This window comes from Calonectris borealis, chromosome 21 (assembly GCF_964195595.1).
Source record: "Calonectris borealis chromosome 21, bCalBor7.hap1.2, whole genome shotgun sequence".
NCBI classification, from domain to species: domain Eukaryota; kingdom Metazoa; phylum Chordata; class Aves; order Procellariiformes; family Procellariidae; genus Calonectris; species Calonectris borealis.
The window spans coordinates 9,497,797-9,518,120 of NC_134332.1; the positions used below are offsets into that span (position 1 = coordinate 9,497,797).

General features: G+C 62.9%; 1 protein-coding gene across 2 annotated transcripts in view; it reads left to right on the forward strand.

The window, feature by feature from the left end:
- Positions 1–20,324, forward strand: part of NOTCH1 (notch receptor 1) — a 44,510-nt gene that overhangs the window by 13,655 nt on the left and 10,531 nt on the right. The window contains exons 3-23 of one of the 2 annotated variants that reach the window (XM_075170706.1): positions 5,762–6,024; positions 6,406–6,744; positions 10,039–10,161; positions 10,336–10,569; positions 10,713–10,868; positions 10,989–11,174; positions 11,617–11,730; positions 12,327–12,440; positions 13,480–13,713; positions 14,044–14,154; positions 14,924–15,116; positions 15,361–15,506; positions 15,837–15,950; positions 16,948–17,067; positions 17,426–17,578; positions 18,032–18,260; positions 18,416–18,617; positions 18,764–18,917; positions 19,187–19,371; positions 19,568–19,700; positions 20,015–20,272. In XM_075170706.1, coding sequence (XP_075026807.1) covers positions 5,762–6,024; positions 6,406–6,744; positions 10,039–10,161; positions 10,336–10,569; positions 10,713–10,868; positions 10,989–11,174; positions 11,617–11,730; positions 12,327–12,440; positions 13,480–13,713; positions 14,044–14,154; positions 14,924–15,116; positions 15,361–15,506; positions 15,837–15,950; positions 16,948–17,067; positions 17,426–17,578; positions 18,032–18,260; positions 18,416–18,617; positions 18,764–18,917; positions 19,187–19,371; positions 19,568–19,700; positions 20,015–20,272 — 3,761 coding nt within the window. The remainder of the gene's footprint in view (positions 1–5,761; positions 6,025–6,405; positions 6,745–10,038; positions 10,162–10,335; positions 10,570–10,712; positions 10,869–10,988; positions 11,175–11,616; positions 11,731–12,326; positions 12,441–13,479; positions 13,714–14,043; positions 14,155–14,923; positions 15,117–15,360; positions 15,507–15,836; positions 15,951–16,947; positions 17,068–17,425; positions 17,579–18,031; positions 18,261–18,415; positions 18,618–18,763; positions 18,918–19,186; positions 19,372–19,567; positions 19,701–20,014; positions 20,273–20,324) is intronic. The other variant, XM_075170707.1, reaches the window with a different exon arrangement.

Below are 20,324 nucleotides of genomic sequence, written 5' to 3' on the forward strand. Positions count from 1 at the left end.
CTGAGCCCCCCGCATCCAGGGCATCCCTCATGCGCCCAGCACCTCTGAAACCCCCCCGGGTTCCCGGGCTGCGCTTGTGCAGGGCTGACGCATCCCCAATTTGAACAAAGCCCCCGTGCCGCCATGCGGGAGCCGTGCCGGGGCGGGATGGGCTGCGGGAGCGCCGGGGTGTCATCTGTGCCGGCCGTGGCAGATGGCAGCTTAGCGCAGAAAGGAAAACATTAGTCTTGGGTCAGAGGTCGCAGAAACATCTGCCTCGGGATGCTTTCAGTGCCCACATTGCTGCGGAGGGACAAAACCTGTTGCTGGTGGGTTGGAGGAAAAGCCTTGCGCGCTGCAAGTGGAGAGGGAGCGAACAAAGGGCCGGTGGCGCGCATGGAGCCGCACACACGGAGCACCCGAAGCAGGGGCTGTGGGCTGGCGGGGGGCCTGGACGGGCACCCCAACTCTGCCGGCGCTGGGTGCAAGGGGGTGCTGGAAGCCGCGGTGCCCGGGCAAGCACACGTAATGCAAAGCTGGGGCAGCGGCGTGGCAGCAGGCAGCAGAGGTTGTTGGTTCTCTGATATTTCTGCAGCTCATTCATGCTTTTGATTATATGATCTGCCGAGCTGTTCTGGAGCCTCGCTGAAATAACTGCAGCGTTGGGCTGTTGTTTGTAACTCGTTAAGGATGTGCAGCAGACACAACAAATGCACGTGCCCACGCTGAGCAGATCCAGATTTGGCCTGGGCTCGGCGCTGGGAGCCGGGTGGGAATTCGGGGCCGCTGTTCCCGTTCCCAGGCTGTCCCCCAGGACTCGCTGTCTGACCTTGGACAAGGCCTTCTCCATCACCCTTCGCATCACCCGTGAATCGTGCAGATTTATGGGTCAGGAGCGTGGTGCATTATTAATTGCGCCTCCCCCTCGCAGCGGTTTGCGCTCCGGGCGTGGGTGCTCGCTCGGGGCCGGTGTGGAGGGGGTAGACACGTCGCAGCCTGGTGTCGTGGGAATCCAGCCCCCAGCCTCTGCCTGACCCCCCGAAACAAAAAGCCACCGGGATGGACAGCAGCCCCAGACGCTCGAGTGTGTAAATCAGTGTGTTCGCACCTGCAAGAGGCACGTGCAGCATCCCCATCCGCAGGGATGGGGACCAGCAGCTGTATCGCTGTCCCCTGTCCTGCCTGGTGCTTCGGTGACAACTCTGGTCCCTTAGGTCACGTAGAAAACACCCTTCAAGTGAAAAGTTGTGAGACTGTTCGCCCTGACTTGCTCCTTGTGCTAGCACGGTGCTGGGAGAGGGAGCATTGTGCATTGGAGCAGGGCTCGGCCGTCACCGGGGTCGGGATGCCGTCACCCTCCGTCACCGTCTAAAACGGCGGGGTGGGTCGCGGCTGGAGCGTTTGATGCCTCTTCAGCAGGTTAATGAGTCAACGGAAACGTTTCTCAGCTGCATGCTCAGGGGAGGGAGAGACACCGGTATTTTTAGCCGTTCCTGCCTGGTTCGGGAACGGGGCGTGCGTCATGTGTGGGGCTGGGAGCGTGGCCGCGCTGGCCTCTCCGGGGATTTCGCGGAGGCTCCTCAGGACCCCAGGGAGCTCGGCCACCTTTCACTGCCTTGGAGCTGGTTTCTAATGGCCCTTCTGAGCTGTTTTGATCCTGGAGCACCCGCCCTGTCCTCTGCCAACACATATATCTATAATTAAAGCATAGCTTTAATGTCTCTTATGCTAATTTCCATAAGCTGCTTGGGGTTTGGTTTGGGTAGCCCTCACTTGGGAAATGCCAAAGGAAAAACCACAGGGTGATCTTCACCTGGCTGAGCCCGCAGGGATGTCGCATCCTCCACATCTGCTCGCCTGGGAGCCCTGACGCCACCACCCGCTGGTATGTTTTTTACAGAAAATAAAGCTTAGCTCCCTGGGCTGAACTTCAGGAGAGGTTTTTAGCCCCTGGATAAGTAGATGGATGCATGATGAGGTTGCAGCTGGGAGCTGAACCTGGCTCTGCTGAATCCAGCCTTTCCAGACCTGGGAGAGCTGAAAAATAACTATGTCTTGGGCTGGCCTTATTCTTCACCTGGTTTTTGATCTTTTGCTTTGCATGTGAGGCTTGTCTCCAGGCTTTCCTCTGCAGCCAGGACTCTCTAACGCCGTTGCAGTTGTTGGGCTTTTAAATGCAGCTCCAGAGTCTCTGGCTGTGAGTGAGCTCCGGGACCGGCGCGGGGAGGAAACAGCGAAATTCATCCTGTGGCTTCGGTCCACAGCCATGCTCTTTCCTGCCTCGTCTCAGACTTGCTGTTGCAAATGTGGACAGGAATAGCATCGTTTCTGTGCAGAAGCGTCTACAGATGATGCAGGAGCGGTGTCAAAGCCGCTGGGTGCAAGGCTGCCCGTGGGCATGTCCCGGGCGCTGCTGTGTGCGAGCAGAGGAGCGTCCGGTGCCCTCGTTTTGTGCTCTTGCTGAGCAGCAATATCACTATCGTGATAGTGATATCCCTGCCATCAGAGACCTTTTGCTCTGAAACCTTGAAAAGAAACTGAGATGACTTAGAAGCTGTAGAAGGAGTTTGAGAGGGCTCCTCGAGTTGGGAGCCGGTGCGGTGTGTGCAATGGGTACGCGAGGGCTGTCCCTGTCCCTTCCACGGCTGTGGCTGTGAATTGGGAATCCCCAGGCATCCACAGTGGGTCTGTGCTGCCCAGCTCGGCTCTGCGCAATGCAAACTTCTCTGTGGGTTATAGTGACTACCGGATTTTAAGGGTGCCTGTGTTGTATTGCATTTTTTCTGAAGAGTTGCTTCACCAGCATTTCTCAGTGGCTGGAAATACCCCCTTGCAGGGAGCGTACCCTGGTCCCACCTGCGCACGCGTGCCCATTGCTCAGCTCAGCCCCTTCTGGCCAGGGCAGACCCATGCCAAGCCCTTCCCCGGCATCTGCTGCACCCTCCTCAGTTCTTGAGCTGATTGCATCCATAAACCAGCTCTTAAAACAAATAGAAAACCATTTTAAAAAAAAATTGAGGTGTTTCCTGAAGCAAAAGTCTGCAAAGCACCCAGGCAGCCCAGCCAGGCACAGGGCAGCCCCAGCCCGGGCACTGCCAGTGGCCCCAAACCCCCCTCTGCCTTCAGGCAGGGGCTCCCCTGCCTCCCAGGGGAGTTCCTCCAATCACTAATTAACCTCCTGGCTAATAACTGTGCCCGGGCTCGGGCTGGGCTCTGCTCCGGCTTCCCATCCGTGAACTCAAACCACCACTTGCCTGCACTGAAATTGGAAACGGTCCGAAAACTAATTGGGTGGGAGGGCTTTCGGCTCTGCGCCCCTCGCCCCGGCCTCATTTAAGCCCCGCAGCGCAGGAACCCCGATCCCAGCGATAGCCCCACCGGGGTCCCACTGGCTCGGACCGGCATGCAAGCATCGCCTCCCGGTCCCGGCTGCCCACGGCGGCACCGCCACGAGCCAAAGCCCGCGCCGCGGCGGTTCCCGCGCACTCGGTGGTTCCCGCGCTGCCCCCGATGCTCTTTGTCCAGCATCAATTTTTTTTTTTCTTATTCTTTTTTTTTTCCCCCCACCTTTTTCTCCTGTTGGAGAATCTCATGACGCTTCCCTGTCTGCCAGCCACTGCCAGAGCCCGGAGGATTGTTTTAAGAAAAAAAGCGTGTGTGGTGCGGGGAGGCGGGGGAGAGCGGTGCTTTTAACAGATGACTGCACACTTGAGCGGTTTGCCGGCAGCGTGCCTGCGCCGGCCGCCCGGCCCCGCACAATGGCCCCTCTCAGGCGGCCGCGGCCCCAGCCCTCGCATTCCCCCGCGCAGGGCTGCGGCGCAGCCACCCAGAAGCGCCGTCGCCCCGCGGCCGCAGCGCCCCAGGCTCGGAGCCGCCGGCGAGCCGGGCATCGGCCGCGGGCGCCGGCAGCTGCTCTGCCTCATTAGGATGCACACCTGCTCCCCGCCGCCCTTTGTGTGCCGAGCAGATGCCCTGATTTATTATTATACACATTTTCTTTTTCATTTGGCCTGGATAATGCCGTCTCATTAACTCAAAATGTCTCCGAATCCTGACAAATTCTCACACAATCCTCAACAATGAAATGAGAATTGGGTTAAAAAAAAAAAAAGTAGGGGAAGAAGAGAGGGGGAGTGGGGCCGAAACGTGGTCATGGCGCGGCAAAGCACGGCCAGCACCCGGCTGAGGGTGGGGGTTTGCTGGCTGTGCTTCACCAGAGGAGCCCCACGTTCTTGTTTTGGGGTTTGCAGGCTGGTGGGGTTTGCAGGTGAGTCCTCTGCTGTGCAGCCGTGGGGCTGCAGCGTTCCCTGGGACCCTCCCTGCTCGCCCCAGGGGGGCTGCCTGCCTCGGGAGCCTTGGAGGCCACGTACAAGGCTCGGGGAGGCAAGGTCCCGCCAGCTCAGGTGGTGATGGGTGCGAGCATGTGGTGGGTGCCCTGACCCCCAACCTGCCAAAGCGCAGTGGGGACCGCAGCCCCCCAGTGCCCGGGTGCTGTCGTCTTCCCCGGCCATCACCTCCAGCGGTGGTTGCCTTACCCCGAGCTCGCAGCAATGCATGCGACCACCCCCAGATTTATTTCTGCTCTCAAGGCCTCTGATAGCAGCCGGCAGCCCGGCATGAGCTGAGCGCAGCATGCCCTGCTCTGCTGCGGTGGCATTGCCATCGTGGTGTGGGACAGCAGCATGCTGGTGTCGTCTCGCTCCTCCCATGCCCTACGCACGACGGCTGCTGGGCGCAGCCCAGCCAGGGCAGCAAATCCCCCTTTGGAAGCAGTGTAATGTGAGCAGAGATGGCTGGGGACAAAACGCATGGCATCTCGTGATGCAAGAGATGCTGCACGGGAGGGTTTGTGCTGGGGAGGTGCTGAAGGGCCTTGTCCTCAGGACCTTCGTTGGACGTCAGATGCCCTTGGTCTCTCTGTGCACAGCTTTGCTCTGTCCTCTTCCTGGGGGGCAGCTCCCCGCTCCGTGGGGTCCTTTGCTGGCCCTGCATCCTGCCCAGCCTTGCCGGGATTTGCCCTTGCGGCGTGTCCCCATCACCTGCCCCGGTCCTGCAGCAGGCAGTTGCTCCAGCCCTGTTGGCCAACGGTGACAGATGGTTGAGCCGGTGGCCGCGTCAGGGGGCCTTTTCTCAGGGCCCCCACCCAGAGGGACGCGGCAGCCGGGGCCACTCGTCCCTCCTTGCGCAGGGTTTGTCGTCGAGGAAGATCTCAGCCGGCTGCGAGGAGCAGGAACGTGTCCCACCTGCTACCAGCCAGCGCTGAGCCTGTGTTTGATGGCGTTTGAGTGACTTCTTAGGATGGAGGGAGGATAAAAATCGCCTGGAGCAGGGACCCCGGTGCAGGCAGGGACGCAGGGCTATCCCTGTGCTGCTCGGCCCCGTGGGCCACTGCGGGATTTCCTCTCCCTCGGGGTCCGTAGGTGCCCTGGGTGCGGGTATGGGGTGCCCCTCCCGGCTCCACCGCGTCCCCCCTTGTGCCTTGATTTCCTCTTCAGTAAGGGGGGGGACAAAAAAAGCGTGTTGCGATGAGAAGCAGGACGTCAGCGCTGGAGGCTGCGGTTTTGCAAGTCAGTGCAGGCCCCTCGATGGGGGACGCCTTTGTTCCTGGCGCCTCTTTCATCTTCCTCTTCTCAGCCCAACGCGGCCAGGGCAGAGCCTTGCCATTGCCAAACCCGATGTGCCGGGATGCGGTGCGGGGTTGGGCCCGGGGAGGCGTTCCCGGAGCCAGTCCCTGGGGTCCCTTGGGGCCGATCCCGCTGACGGCGTGTCTTGCCCCTGCCAGGTGCAGCGGTGCCCACGTGGGCGAGCGGTGCCAGCTGCCCAACCCCTGCCTCAGCTCCCCCTGCAAGAACGCCGGCACCTGCACCCCGGTGGTGCGCGGCAGCACCGTGGACTACACCTGCGCCTGCCGCCTGGGCTTCACCGATGAGCTCTGCCTGACGCCCCGCGACAACGTCTGCCTCAGCAACCCCTGCCGCAACGGGGGCACCTGCGACCTGCTGACGCTCAGCGAGTACAAGTGCCGCTGCCCGCCGGGGTGGTCAGGTGAGGCAGTACTGATGTGCGGCATGCGGACACGGTGACCCAGCCGGGAGGGAGAGGGACAGCCTGTGACAGGGGTGGCTCCTGGAGAACCCCCATGGATGGAGAAGGGCGCTGCCTCTGATTTCGGCTTCCGCTGGTGCTGGGGGAAACAGAGGGGGGCGGTCTGCAAACCCGAGTTGGGGCTTGGGAGGGTCCCTGGCTGGGTGAGCTGCAAGCCTCCTGCACGGGTGAGGGTTTTACGGGGCTAGAGGTGGGGGGAATTAGTTGCAAACCCTGTGAACACAGTCCCAGCGCCAGGTCTGCACCCCAGTACAAATATTGCTTCTACCAAGAGCCTGAGCTGCAGTTTGCATCCTCATCCTCCCTCCCTGCTCTCCCCAGGCAAAACCTGCCAGCAGGCCGACCCCTGTGCCTCCAACCCCTGTGCCAACGGGGGCCAGTGCGTCCCCTTCGAAGCCCACTACATCTGCCGGTGCACCGCCGGCTTCCACGGAGCCAACTGCAAGCAGGACGTGAACGAGTGCAACATCTCGCCGCCCGTCTGCAAGAACGGCGGGAGCTGCACCAACGAGGTGGGCACCTACCAGTGCTCCTGCAAGCCGGCGTACACCGGGCAGAACTGCGAGCACCTCTACGTGCCCTGCAACCCCTCGCCCTGCCAGAATGGGGGGACGTGCCGCCAGATCGGAGACACCACCTACGACTGCACGTGCCTGCCAGGTAAGGGCTGCCTCCGAGCGGAGGGACGGGGATAGGGGACCCCCTTGCAGCCCTTTTGCCCCCCCTAAACAAGTAGTGCTCGATCTTCCCCCAAGTTACAGCTCTGGGAGGGACAAAAACGAGGGGCTGTGGGCTCTGCTGCGCCACGTGCGTTTGGGAAGACGTTGGGCAGCGATGCCCGAAGAGGAGAGGTCATCTGGGGGCTTTTTATACTTGGTGATTCACCAAAATAGCTCTTCCAAAACAACTGTTTCAGCAGAGGCCCCTGTGCGGATGCTCATATTCCAGAATAAGAGTGCCTTTTTCCGCTTTAGCTTAATCCACTTCCAGAATGGAATAATTAGCCCGGAATAGCTATTTTGGAAAGTTTCCGAGTGCGAAGGGAGACCCTCCCCGTGCTCGCTGCTGCTCCCTCCGGCAAGTGCCGGAGCAGCCCAGCCGAATGACAGCCTCTGAAATGAAGGGCTCTTGCAGGAGGGAGCCCGGCAGGGGCTGTCCCAAGAGCTCAGCACCCTATACAGAAGCTCAGCACCCTGCAAAGGAGCTTGGCACCCTGCATGCTGGGGAAAAGAAAAGCAGCTGTGAAAGGGCCCTCTGACCCCGGCAAGCCCTTTCGCTTCTGCCCTCAGGCAGCGGTCTGCAGCGCGGTCGGGGCAGGGAGCGGAAGGGGCTGAGCGCAGCCCCACGCTCCCCCCGTCCCCGTGCTGGCTGGAGAAATGAAATAGCGGAGTTTCCTGCCGGCGGCCGGCACAGCCCAGAGCCACGCTGCCGCTTGCTGCAGCCCCACGCTCAGACCAGGCTGTGTTTGCCGTTTCTCACCCGAGCCAGCCACGCCGGCCAGCTGCGGCAGACGCGGAGGGGACGCATCCACCCTCTCTCTTGGAAGGAAGCTGTGGGCAGTGCTAAATTGCCTGAGAAGTCTCTTGTGGGATTGCTTTGATCTCCTGTGGTCACCCATAGCCCCTCAGGGGCTGGGGCAGGACGAGGGGTAGGCGGCTTCTCTGCTCTGCACCCTGGGTGGTGCTTGGCATTACCGTGGGGAGCTCCAGCCTCCCTGCGCTGTAACTCCTGCCCCACCGCCGCTGGGGACGTGGCATCGGGGTGGGGATGGGGTCTCCCAGCTGGCACAGGCATACCCGCATCCTGCTGGCAGCCCAGCCCGGTGCGGGGGGAGGATGCGCGATCCCTGCAGGGCAGCATGGGAGATCTTGTCTTGATCTCTGACACAGGCTCAGAGGTTCAATCCCTTTCCCAAAGCTTTTGGCTGCAATAACTCAGGAGACTCGTTAACCATCCAGGGTTAACCCACAGGGCCCTGCAGGATCTCCTGCTTCCCCTCCCTGCCTGCTCACCCAGGCTGGAGCAAAGCTCCTGTCCTTAGGGGCAGCGAGGCTTTGGGGCTGACCAGGCGAGCGGTGCCGGGAAAGGAAGCCTTTCCTTCCGGGATGAGCTGGTGCAGCCAGGAGCTCCGAGGGGTGATGCTCCGTGGGAGCAGCTCCGAGCCCTGGCCCGGCAAAGCGGCATTGCCGCAGGGACGGGCAGGTGGAGGGGGGCAGGAGGAGCGGCGCTGGCCCTGCCCTGCTGTTCTGCTGACGAGGCACTTTCCCCAGAGCAGCCCAAGCGTCGGGCACGTCGGGGTGAGGTGTGGCCCTGCGGGAGCATCCCTGCTGCGGGGGGGATCGGCGCTTTCACGCCCAGCTGCGGCTTCGTGGGCTGCTTCCAGGAGATTTGCATGCTGCACGAGCTGGTTTGTCTCCCGCGGGGTGCCACGGCACGGCGCCTGCTCTGGGGGGACTTGAGGGGGGTCCCTCAGCACCTCCACCATCCGGCATAGCTTGCTGCAGGAGCTGCATCAGCTTCAGGCAGAGACAGGAGGGACCGGGGGCTGTTTCTTACGATAAGAGGGCGATTGATACGCTGGTATGCAGCACAGCGGACCTGAAACAATGTCCCCTTTTCATTCCCGGAGAGGCCTGGCTGTTCCGGGTTTCTTCAAGTTAAACTAATATCGGCTGTTTTATCATGCCATCGCTGTAGAATGTAACCCTGAGTTTAAAGTAATTGCAGTACTAATTACTCATTCAGATGGTTCAAAATGAGTTAATCCTGGTATCTAGGACATTGCCAGTTATTGCTGTTCAGTCTCAGCCCAGCTGCTTAAGAATGAGGCACAAATCAACGTTATCTGCTTTGGACTCCTACCAGCAATCGTAAATAGCTGTTGCTGCTCCCTGTGTGATGGGGCTGAGGCTGCGGGGGAGAGGAAAACATGGCCCTTTGGAGAGAGCGAGGGGAAAAACCCCAGCTGGGCCAGGGTCCGGGGTCCCAGAGAGGATGAGCCTGGGCATCTGGTCCCTTCCCCGCGGAGGCGAGGTGACGTAGCGAGCTGCCTGCGCAGGGGAGCAGCCTGCTCTGGACCTGCAGAATGCCTTGGGGAGTCTGGGGGAGCTGCAGGTGAACGCCGGCACTGCGGGGAGCTGCCACGGCTGGCATTGCTGTCCCGACCCCGAGCGCCTGGGCAGGCTGGGAAGGCTGATGCCTGACGGCGGCTGGGTCGGAGGCTTTGGGAGTCTTAGAGTAAATGCAGCTCTTAACCCAAGTGGCAGTTGGAGGGGGACGGGGCGGCTTGGCAGATGCCCTGAGAAGGGCCTGGCCATTTCATTTCTGCTGCAGACACCGCGGGGAGAGGCCGGGGGCGGCGCGGTTTCCATGCGTGCCGCACTATCAGGTGGAGGCGATAACATAAACCCGAGCAGCCGGGCTCACCGCACGAGAGGCGGGCTGGGATTAGCGCAGCACCGCGGGGGGCGGTGGTTCACCCTGCCAGGGACTTGGATCCCCCGCCGGGGGAAGCGCTGCTGATGAGGCTCTTTACATGTGAAATTAAAAGTCGGTGATTCAGCACCAGGTGCCGCAAGCTTTCGTGGGAGCAGCCCCGGTTCATCCCGGCTTGCTGTGGAGCCGGATTCTCTGCTGCTCGGGGCAAGCGTCTCCAGAGCCAGGGGCTTTGGCAGGCGAGCCCCACGCCGGGGACGCCCCGTCTGCCCTGCGCGGAGGAAGCTGCCGCTGCTTGCCAGGATCCAGCGATGTCGCCCTGGCAGGGAAACCTGCGTAGCAGAATCAAGCCCCGCAGAGTCGGATGGGGCTGGGGATGAAACCGGGCGGCTGGCTTCAAAGTCAGGCTGGGAGCGCTCGGCACCCGATAACGAGCAACCTGCCATGGGGGGGGGGGGCTGAGGCAGTGGCACGGCTGGTTGCTCAGTCGGCATCATGGCAGACATCTCCTTTGCACAGGGTTCACGGGCCAGAACTGTGAGGAGAACATCAATGACTGTCCGGGCAACAACTGCAAGAATGGGGGCACCTGCGTGGACGGCGTCAACACCTACAACTGCCAGTGCCCGCCCGAGTGGACAGGTAATGCCACCGCCAGCAGTGAGGGTGGCACGGAGCTGGGCTGGGAGGACGAATCCTGCCCCGGGGGATGCTGGGGACCGGGTGGGGAGAGCCGTCCTGCTTCGCAGCGATGCTCGTGGAGCCTGCGGGAGCTGGGCAGCGCCAGCCTCATGCAGGTGCCCTGTCCCTTGGCAGGTCAGTACTGCACCGAGGATGTGGACGAGTGCCAGCTGATGCCCAACGCCTGCCAGAACGGGGGCACCTGCCACAACAACCACGGCGGCTACAACTGCGTCTGCGTCAATGGCTGGACGGGTGAGGACTGCAGCGAGAACATCGACGACTGCGCCATGGCCGCCTGCTTCCACGGGGCCACCTGCCATGACCGGGTAGCTTCCTTCTACTGCGAGTGCCCCCACGGCCGCACAGGTGAGGCCCCGTCCCATCCTGCCCCCTGCTCGCAGTGCAGGGTGGCAGTTCCCCGCATGTCCCCTGGCTCCTAGCTGAGGTCTTGGTGCATGATGACTTGTGTGCCCATCACCCTTGATGTGCGCCTGCCTTTTGCTGCCCAGGTTTGCTGTGCCACCTCGATGACGCCTGCATCAGCAACCCCTGCAACGAGGGCTCCAACTGCGACACCAACCCCGTCAATGGCAAAGCCATCTGCACGTGTCCTTCGGGGTACATGGGGCCGGCCTGCAACCAGGACGTGGACGAGTGCTCGCTGGGTGAGCACCAGGGCTGAGTTCGCACGGGCGGCTGAGGAGCAGCTGGGGAAAGCGCCGGTGCAGCCAGGAGCTCGCGTGCAGCCGGGAGCGTGTCCTGTGAGCTGCGCTTGTGTGTTGCAGGAGCCAACCCTTGCGAGCACGCAGGGAAATGCATCAACACCCAGGGGTCCTTCCAGTGCCAGTGCCTGCAGGGCTACTCAGGCCCTCGCTGCGAGATCGATGTCAACGAGTGCCTCTCCAACCCCTGCCAGAACGATGCCACCTGCCTGGACCAGATCGGGGAGTTCCAGTGCATCTGCATGCCCGGTGGGTGGGCGGCCCTGTGGACCCCTGCCCCGGTGCTGGGTGCGGGTGGCGGGAGGGCTCTGGGTGCCCCTGAGCTTCAGCTCGGTGTTGGTTTGGGTGAGGATCCACGGGAGGCATGTGTGCCTGGGGACAGCACCGAAAAGAAAGAGCTGCCATCTCCTGCAGCGGTGGGGGGACGGGAGGTGAGAGTTGGGCACCACCAGCCCTGCTCTGGACTCCTCCTCTTCCCGACTTTGCTGGCTTGGATAAAGCCAAGGACAGGGAGATGTGGGGTGGACATCCATGGAGCAGCTTGTGCGTCAGGTCCCACCACCTGTAGCACAGCTCCTGAGCTGCCTTTGTAAAGACGGGGGGACCAAATGTGCCCTGGTGTAACCTGCCCGTCCTGCGCGTTGTGCGACCCCGTGCCGCGGTGCTGACGGTGCACCGGGTCTCTCCGCAGGTTACGAGGGGGTTTACTGCGAGATCAACACGGACGAGTGCGCCAGCAGCCCCTGCCTGCACAATGGCAACTGCCTCGACAAGATCAACGAGTTCCACTGCGAGTGTCCCACCGGTACGCGGCATCCGTCCCGCTGCCATCGCGGCAGAAACAAAGCCATGATGCATCCCGGCTTGAGCTGGGAAGGAGCCGAAAATGGGCTCCTTGCATTTTGGAGCCCACCGAAATGGGGAGAGGGGGCTGAGCACCTCTTGGCACTTTTGGTGGGGAGTTCCCCCATTGCGGCGAGGGGCTGAGCCCTGTGCAGGCGATGCTCTGGGTCTGGCCCATGGGAGAGGGGAAGGAGGATTAAACCCCACGGCTTTGCACTTGAAAAGGCCCCTCTTTGGGAAGGAGGGCCGGGGGCCGGGGGGGCCGCACCAGCGGCTTTGAATGTGGTGTCAAAGTCACGGGGTGGAGCGGAGAATGGGGAGACGGTTAATCTGTGAAAGGAGGTTTTGAAGTTCAGAGACTTTGCTCCTCTAGAGATGTAAATAAGATGCTCTCAATGGCGGGTCGCAGCCCCGCATTCAGGGCCCCCAGCAGCCGTCCCCATGGAAACCCGGCGCCCCGGCCGGGACGCGGGGGGCCCGGCGGGATCTGCCTGGCGGCGGGGGGAGGCTGGCGGGTCCGGCCGCTGTGCCAGGACGTGACTTCTCCCTCCATTCCAGGCTTCAACGGGCACCTGTGCCAGTTCGACATCGACGAGTGCGCCAGCACCCCCTGCAAGAACGGTGCCAAGTGCGTGGACGGCCCCAACACCTACAGCTGCGAGTGCACCGAAGGTGAGGGGTTCCCGTGTCCCGGGGGGCTCCGGGGGTCCCGCCCCGCCGGGCAGGAACAAGCCACCTTCTGCCCCATGATGTGCCATAAAACCATGTTGCTGAATTATTAAGTGCCCACCTCCCCAAGCACCCGCCCTGGGGGGAGTCCCCAAACCCCTGGCAGCGGGGTCGGTCCCTGCGGTGACTCCCAAGGGACAGGACCATCCCTTTGCCAGGCGGCAGCGGAGCGAGCCGAGCCCCACTGCCCGCCGGCCCCAGGGCCGGGCGTAACGAGTGCTCATTAGGTGTGGCCCTGCAGCAGCCGTCCCGCCGTGCTCCCCGCCGCAGCGGCGGGCGGCAGCGAGGGGGAAAGGCAGGAAGGAAGGAATAAAGCTGCCTCTATGGGGACGCAAGGTGCAGGGCTGCGGGGGCTCGCCGACCGAAACCCAAGGAGCGGTTGCACAAAATGATGACTTGAGCCCTGGTGGCAAACAGTGGCTCTTTTGTGGAGCAGCTCCCGCCAGAAATCTTCCAGCTGAATGGCCTCTAATTAGTGTCTTGCTAATGCCAAGCCCCGATGAAAAGCTGCTATGTGGGCTTGGCGGGGTCTAGTCAAAGCTGTACTTTGTCCTCAGCTCTCCACCCCCAAACCTGGCAGGGAGGGAGCTGGCCAGGAGAATAGGATCTGCCGGGGGGGTTATTATTCGGGGGTGCCTGCGGCCGGCCCCCCCGCATGCTCTGGGACGAGCCGCGGGCGAGCGCGGGGCCCCGCTCCTGAGCCGAGGCGGCTTAATGCAGGTCATTGTGCGCCCCGGGACAAAGCCCGCGAGCCGGGGTCTGACCAGCCCTGCCGGCAGCACGCCGGGGTGCTCCCCTGCCTGCGCCCCGCTCCCGGGGGTCCCGGGGCTCGTGGCGGGGCGGGTGGGCAGGTCAAGCCACCCCGGTGCGCTGCCTCACACCTGGCCAGGGTGGGAAGGAGTGTCCCCCATCCTCACCCCGCATACCCCATCCTCACCCCATGTCCCCCATCCTGACCCCGTGTCCCTCCCACCGGTGGCAGGTTTCTCGGGCGCTCACTGCGAGATTGACATCGATGAGTGTGACCCCGACCCGTGCCACTACGGGACCTGCAAGGACAGCATCGCCGCCTTCACCTGCCTCTGCCAGCCTGGCTACACGGGCCACCGCTGCGACATCAATATCAACGAGTGCCAGAGCCAGCCCTGCAAAAACGGGGGGACCTGCCAGGACAGGAACAACGCCTACAACTGCCTCTGCCTCAAAGGGACCACGGGTGAGCAGGAGGGACCCCCCGGGGGCTCCACGCGGGTCAGCCGTGCCGCGCAGCACCCCGGTCCCATCCCCGTCCCCGGGTGGGTTCGCCCTGGGCTGCCGCCAGCAGCCGCCCCGGTGCCAGGGCCGGCCTGGGCGGCCTCAGTGAGGGCGAGTTCTCCCGGTTTGGTGCCCGGCTCTCGCAGGAACTGCGCCCCAGCCGGGAGCCGGGGAGCCACTGATGGCGGAGCAGCTTTGTTGTGGAGTTGCGGCGGCGGTCAGTGCCAGGGGGCTTCATTTTGTTTTGTCAGCGGGGCCGGGGACCCCCTAATGGCACCACTCTCCTCCCCAGGGCCCAACTGCGAGATCAACCTGGATGACTGTGCCAGCAGCCCCTGCGACTACGGCAAGTGCATCGACAAGATCAATGGCTATGAGTGCACCTGCGAGCCGGGGTACACAGGTGAGAGCAGGGCATGGCAGCCACCGCAGCACCCTGGGGACTTGGCCCAGATCCAGCCTCGCGCCAAGGAGCCCTGGGATGTCCCCAGTGCCCGCAGCGGTGCAGGGATGCCTGCAGCTGGTGGTGCTGCACACAACCGGGACGAGGGTGCAGCGAGGAGGGGAGGTGTTGCCATCCCACTTGCTGGAGGTTTTGCACCCTCCCGCCCTCCTGCTTGTTCAGGAGGACGACCCTGGCTCAGGCCGAAATCAAAGGGGCGTCTGGTGCCGCGAATTCGACTCCTGCTGCGCCCACTCCCATGGGTATCAGGTTGCCGCCTTGTCCGACTGGTTTGTTTGATCGCTGCTGGAAATGGCGGAGGGCTTTGATGGGAGCAGCCCCCGCCGCTCCCCACTCGCGCGGCCCCTTGTCCTCCTGCCTGCCGGGAGCCGCAATAAAGCCTGGCTTTGTCGGCTGCGGCAGGTAGGGTTACAGGCTGAAACCGGCTCCCTTCGTTACTCCCTCCCGGACCAAACGAGCCCAGGGCACAGCCTCTTCCCAGTTACATTTAATTAAGCCAGGCGGGCGATGCAGGGGTGTGAAGTCACCCTACCTGGAGGGCAGCCCGCTCCTACGCGGCTGGCACACGTGTGCCCGGAGATTCGAGCCTCCGGCAGCCGTTCCCCAGGTGGCTGGAGGGGGACCTGCCCGGTGGGTGCCCCCCGGAGGCGGTGCGCACCCACCGTGCCTGCATCCTTTGGGGTAACGTTTCCTCACCCCCCTTTCCCAGGGCGCATGTGCAACATCAACATTGACGAGTGCTCCAGCAACCCCTGCCACAATGGGGGCACGTGCAAGGACGGCATCAATGGCTTCACCTGCCTCTGCCCCGAGGGCTTCCATGACCCCAAGTGCCTGTCCGAAGTGAACGAGTGCAACAGCAACCCCTGCATCCACGGGAAATGCCACGACGGGCTGAACGGGTAGGCTGGAAGATGCGGGGGCTGCTGGGACCAAAGGGCCACCCAGCAAAGTCAGGGTTAGAGGCAGGGAGAGCAGCCGTCCTCCGTGCCGGTGCTCGTCCGTGTTCTGTGCTAGTGCCGGGGGATGTTTCCCTGCAGGGGCACGATTAGGAGCCGGGGTTTGCTGTGTAAGTGATGGCTGGTGTAGCCAGGAGGGCCAGGATGGACCAGATCCTGTGCTTTATGCCCCAATTTTTCCCCAAAGCTACAGGTGTGACTGCGATCCAGGCTGGAGTGGGACAAACTGCGACATTAACAATAACGAGTGTGAATCCAATCCCTGCATGAACGGTGGCACCTGCAAGGACATGACCAGTGGCTACATCTGCACCTGCAGGGAGGGCTTCAGCGGTAAGGGTGCAGCCAGGGACACTGCCCCGTCCCCCCCACGCTGGGGCCTGGGTGGGAGCTGTGGGTGGGCGTCCCCATGATGCTAGATGGGCTGGGGCTTCGCTGCGGGGATGGTGGAGACCCCAGGCCTGGTTGGGAGATGTGGCAGCGCAGCCAGCCTGGGGACCTTCAGCAGAGTTTGGGCGGCCGTGGCTGGAGCTGAGAGCAAGAGGCTCTTCCAGGGCGATGGGTGGGCCATTGCCATTGTCACCACGTCCCCACTGTACCCTCAGCCCCCTCCCATCGGCACATCTCCATCACAGCCGCTTTTATCTATTTTTCTTAACACAGGACCCAACTGCCAGACCAATATCAACGAATGCGCTTCCAACCCCTGCCTGAACCAGGGCACGTGCATCGATGACGTCGCCGGCTACACCTGCAACTGCCTCCTGCCCTACACAGGTGAGGGGGAGCGCCCCGTGCCCCCCAGGTCTCGCTGGGGCTCTGCGGGGCTGCTGCTTCGGGTGTGACCGCAAATCGGTCCCTCTGCACGTGCAACGAGCTGGCACCAAGTGCGGAGGATTCCCTCACGCTGCCCTGCTGCGGGGCTGCCCATGGCCGCGGCTCCACCTCCCCGTGCCGCGGCACAGCTGGAGGAAATTTGGAGGAGCATTGGGAAGCGGCCAGCCAGAGCTTCCTCCCTCCTCCTCCTCCACCTTCTCCTCCTCCTGGAGGTGGTGGCTCGGCCGCAGCCTGCACCCGGGGCAGCAGCCCCAGGCGGCCGCCCCACTCGCACCCCACCGCCCTGGGGGGTCGGTGCTGCCGGTGGCCCCGTTCTCCTGCCATGATGCTCGTGCTGGAAAAAGCGAGCCCAGGCTGAGAGGCCAGGGGATTCTGCTGAGCCAATTCCTGTTTGCCGGCCTCCCGCTTCCGCTCGCGCAGAGCGGCAGCCGGTGCACAATTGCAGGAAGCTGTGAGCCGTTTCCTGCCCTCGGCAGTGGCCATAGAAACCCCTGGGGGGACGGGGACGGGGCAGTCGGGGAGGGGAAGGCTCTGGAAAATAGCAAAGGCCAGCTCGGGAGATACTGGCTGACAGGGAAGATAAGGGTTTGGAGGGAACGTGTCCCTTGCCTGGACGTAAACAGGAAAAGCGGCTGAGAGGGACAGGGGGGAGCACAAGGGGGGAAGGACACTGTGAGCGGCGCTTCCCTGCCAAAGGAAGTGTGCAGCGCTTTAATGCAGCCCAGATTGCCAGGGCTTAAAGGATTCATGGGGGGCCCGGGGTCATGGGGGACCAGGGATGGAGGAGACAGCCCCAGCTGGGCTGCACCGGGGCAGTGGGGAAGCCCAGATCCTGCCCCAGGACTGGCAGCCGCCCAGGGCAGGGGACAGGGGTAGCAGGGTCTTGGGCCACCCGTCGTTTCAGAGCGGGTGTCAGTGGGTGCTTGTGCCTGTGCAGGAGCCACCTGCGAGGACGTGCTGGCCCCCTGTGCTGGCAGCCCCTGCAAGAACGGCGGCGAGTGCCGGGAGTCAGAAGACTACGAGAGCTTCTCCTGCAGTTGTCCCTCCGGCTGGCAAGGTAGGGGCACGGCCCGTCTGGGGGTTCAGCACACCCCGCTCTCCTCAGCTGCTTGGGGAGTGAAAGATGGAGGGAAGGGAGTGTGGCCGGGGAGCAGCGGGCAGGTGGCTGCCTGCGTGCCCTGCCAGATGGGAGCAGCCCTGCTCAGTGCCCAGCCTCGGGGAGGGCCCTGACCTGCCCCACGGCTCAGCCGGGTGGACGCGGTGGAACGCGGCCATTGCCCGCACCCCTTGGCAAGGGCGATTTGCTGCGGCGGCTCCCGCCCTGGTGCGAGCGGTGCCCAAGATGTCATCGTCGTCCCTGGGGCTTTCACCAGCACCTCCAGCCCATGTGGTCCCTGTCCCGCTCTGTTCCACAGGTCAGACCTGCGAGATCGACATCAATGAGTGCGTGAAGAGCCCCTGCCGCAATGGGGCCACGTGCCAGAACACCAACGGGAGCTACCGCTGTGCCTGCAGAACTGGCTTCACCGGCCGCAACTGCGACACCGACATCGATGACTGCAAGCCCAGTAAGAGCAGGGGCTGCTGCGCGGGCTGCACTCAGCCTGGCCCTGAGCCGTCAGCTTTATTGCCTTTCCTGGGGCTGGGATCGTCCTCCCCGTGCATGGGCGAGCCCCGGCCGCTGCTTTGGCCTGGGCCGTGCTGCAAGCCCTGCTTGGGCTTTCGGGCCACCTCGAGCACGTCCCAGTTGAGCTGCGTCAGTCCAAGGCCAGATGGGAGCTGGCAGGAAGGAGGCTGGGGGGGGAGTGTGACGTGCGGGCAGTGAGCAAGTGTGTCCCGTGTGCCCTGCTTCTGCCCAGTCCCCCGGTGGGGCTGGCCTGGCCTCTGCCTGATCCACGGGCTCTGCCCCATCCCTCCCCGCGGCCAGGGGACGTGTGCGGGGACAATGCTGTGGGGCAGCTCCCGGGCAGGATCCAGGGCTGGACCCATTGCATCTTGACATGCATGTCCCTCCTCTCCAGATCCATGCCACAATGGTGGCTCCTGCTCCGATGGCGTCGGCACGTTCTTCTGCGAGTGCCTGGCTGGTTTCCGTGGGCCCAAGTGCGAGGAGGACATCAATGAGTGCGCCAGCAACCCCTGCAAGAACGGTGCCAACTGCACCGACTGCGTCAACAGCTACACCTGCACCTGCCCCTCTGGCTTCAGCGGCATCCACTGCGAGAACAACACGCCTGACTGCACAGAGAGGTACAGCCCGGCACGGCTCCTGCTGCGGGCACAGCCATCGTCAGGGCTGGAGCAAGGGGCTGAGGTCCCTGCACTGCCCTGGGCCAGTTTGTGGGGGCTTTGGCGTGGGGCACGACCAGCGGTGACTCACTGGGACGTGATGTCTGTGTTCCCAGCTCCTGCTTCAACGGTGGGACCTGTGTGGATGGCATCAACACCTTCACCTGTGTCTGTCCGCCTGGCTTTACGGGCAGCTACTGCGAGCATGACATTAATGAGTGCGACTCCAAGCCATGCCTGAACGGGGGCACGTGTCAGGACAGCTACGGGACGTACAAGTGCACTTGTCCCCAGGGATACACCGGGCTCAACTGCCAGGTAGGGGAGCCTTGGGCTGTCGGCCGCTGAACCCAGTGTCTGTCCATGCGTGCTGGCTGTGGGGATTTGGGGGGGGTCACTGCAGTCTCCGCTCCTGCAGAAGCCCTGCTGGGTCCTGACCCTCATCTCTTGCTCTGCTCCCCCAGAACCTGGTGCGTTGGTGCGACTCCTCTCCCTGCAAAAACGGAGGCAAGTGCTGGCAGACCAACAACCTGTACCGCTGCGAGTGTAACAGCGGATGGACAGGGCTCTACTGCGATGTTCCCAGTGTCTCCTGCGAGGTGGCTGCTAAGCAGCAAGGTAAGTCCCTGCCATGTGTACGGCCTCACAGGGCCAGGGTGGGGCCCCCAGGTGCTCCCCGTGCTGGGCTCTGAGCAGGGGCATGCTCAGTTCTCTTGGTGGGGATCTTTGGCACAACCAGAGCGATCTCAGGGATTGCTGTAACGTGCACCCCCCGGGGCTGCAGTCCTGGCTGCGATCCCCGGTGGGATGCGCGGTGGCCAGGACGTGGCCCTGCGGTACGTGGATGTCACCGAGGTCCCCACGACTCACTGTGCTTTCCCCGGCAGGTATCGATGTAGCACATCTCTGCAGGAATTCGGGGCTCTGTGTGGACACCGGCAACACTCACTTCTGCCGCTGCCAGGCTGGCTACACTGGTAGCTACTGCGAGGAGCAGGTGGACGAGTGCTCCCCCAACCCCTGCCAGAACGGAGCCACCTGCACGGACTATCTGGGAGGCTATTCCTGTGAGGTGGGTGCTGTGGGGGGCAGAGACACCCAGGGAGAAAGCACCAGTTACTGCCTTTCTGCTGGCCAAGGAGCTGCCCCAGCTTCAGGCTGGCTCAGTGCCCCATTACAAGTTGAAGGCTGGGGTGCTGGCTGTGCTCCTGCAGCCATGTGGGAATTGAGTGAACCTCTCTGATAGCTCCCCTCTTTCTTCCTTGTAGTGTGTGGCTGGTTATCATGGAGTTAACTGCTCAGAGGAGATCAATGAGTGCTTGTCCCACCCATGCCAGAATGGAGGAACCTGCATCGATCTCATCAATACCTACAAATGCTCCTGCCCCAGAGGAACTCAAGGTAAATTAATTCCCCAGGCTGGGGCATTAGTGGGCTGAGCGTAGATATCCTCGGTATCTGCTCATTAGCTGCTCAGGCTAGCAGAAGCAAATGCAACGGTAGAGGTTTGTGTTTGCTTGCGAGCTTAGCCATCAAGGCCATGCAACCTTGGACGTGAGCTGCGCGGTGCTGCGCGCCTCCTGCCAGAGCGGTGGCTCAGACTGCCATTGAATTGGTCAGGCTCAGCCCCTTCGCAGGGAAGGTTCACACAAGGGACCACCGGGCACCCCGATACTGTTTGATGAGCTGTGTGGGTTGTTCCCCCATTTCTCTAGGGGTGCACTGTGAGATCAATGTGGATGACTGCAGCCCTTTCTTTGATCCTGTCACCCTGGGGCCCAAGTGCTTTAACAATGGCAAGTGCACGGATCGGGTAGGTGGCTACAGCTGCATCTGCCCCCCTGGCTTTGTAGGGGAGCGCTGCGAGGGAGACGTCAACGAGTGCCTGTCCAACCCCTGCGACGCCCGCGGCACCCAGAACTGCGTGCAGCGGGTCAATGACTACAAATGCGAGTGCCGACCTGGCTATGCAGGTGAGCGCCGCGTCCCCCCGGCTCCCAGCGCCCAACCCTGCAGCCCCCAGCC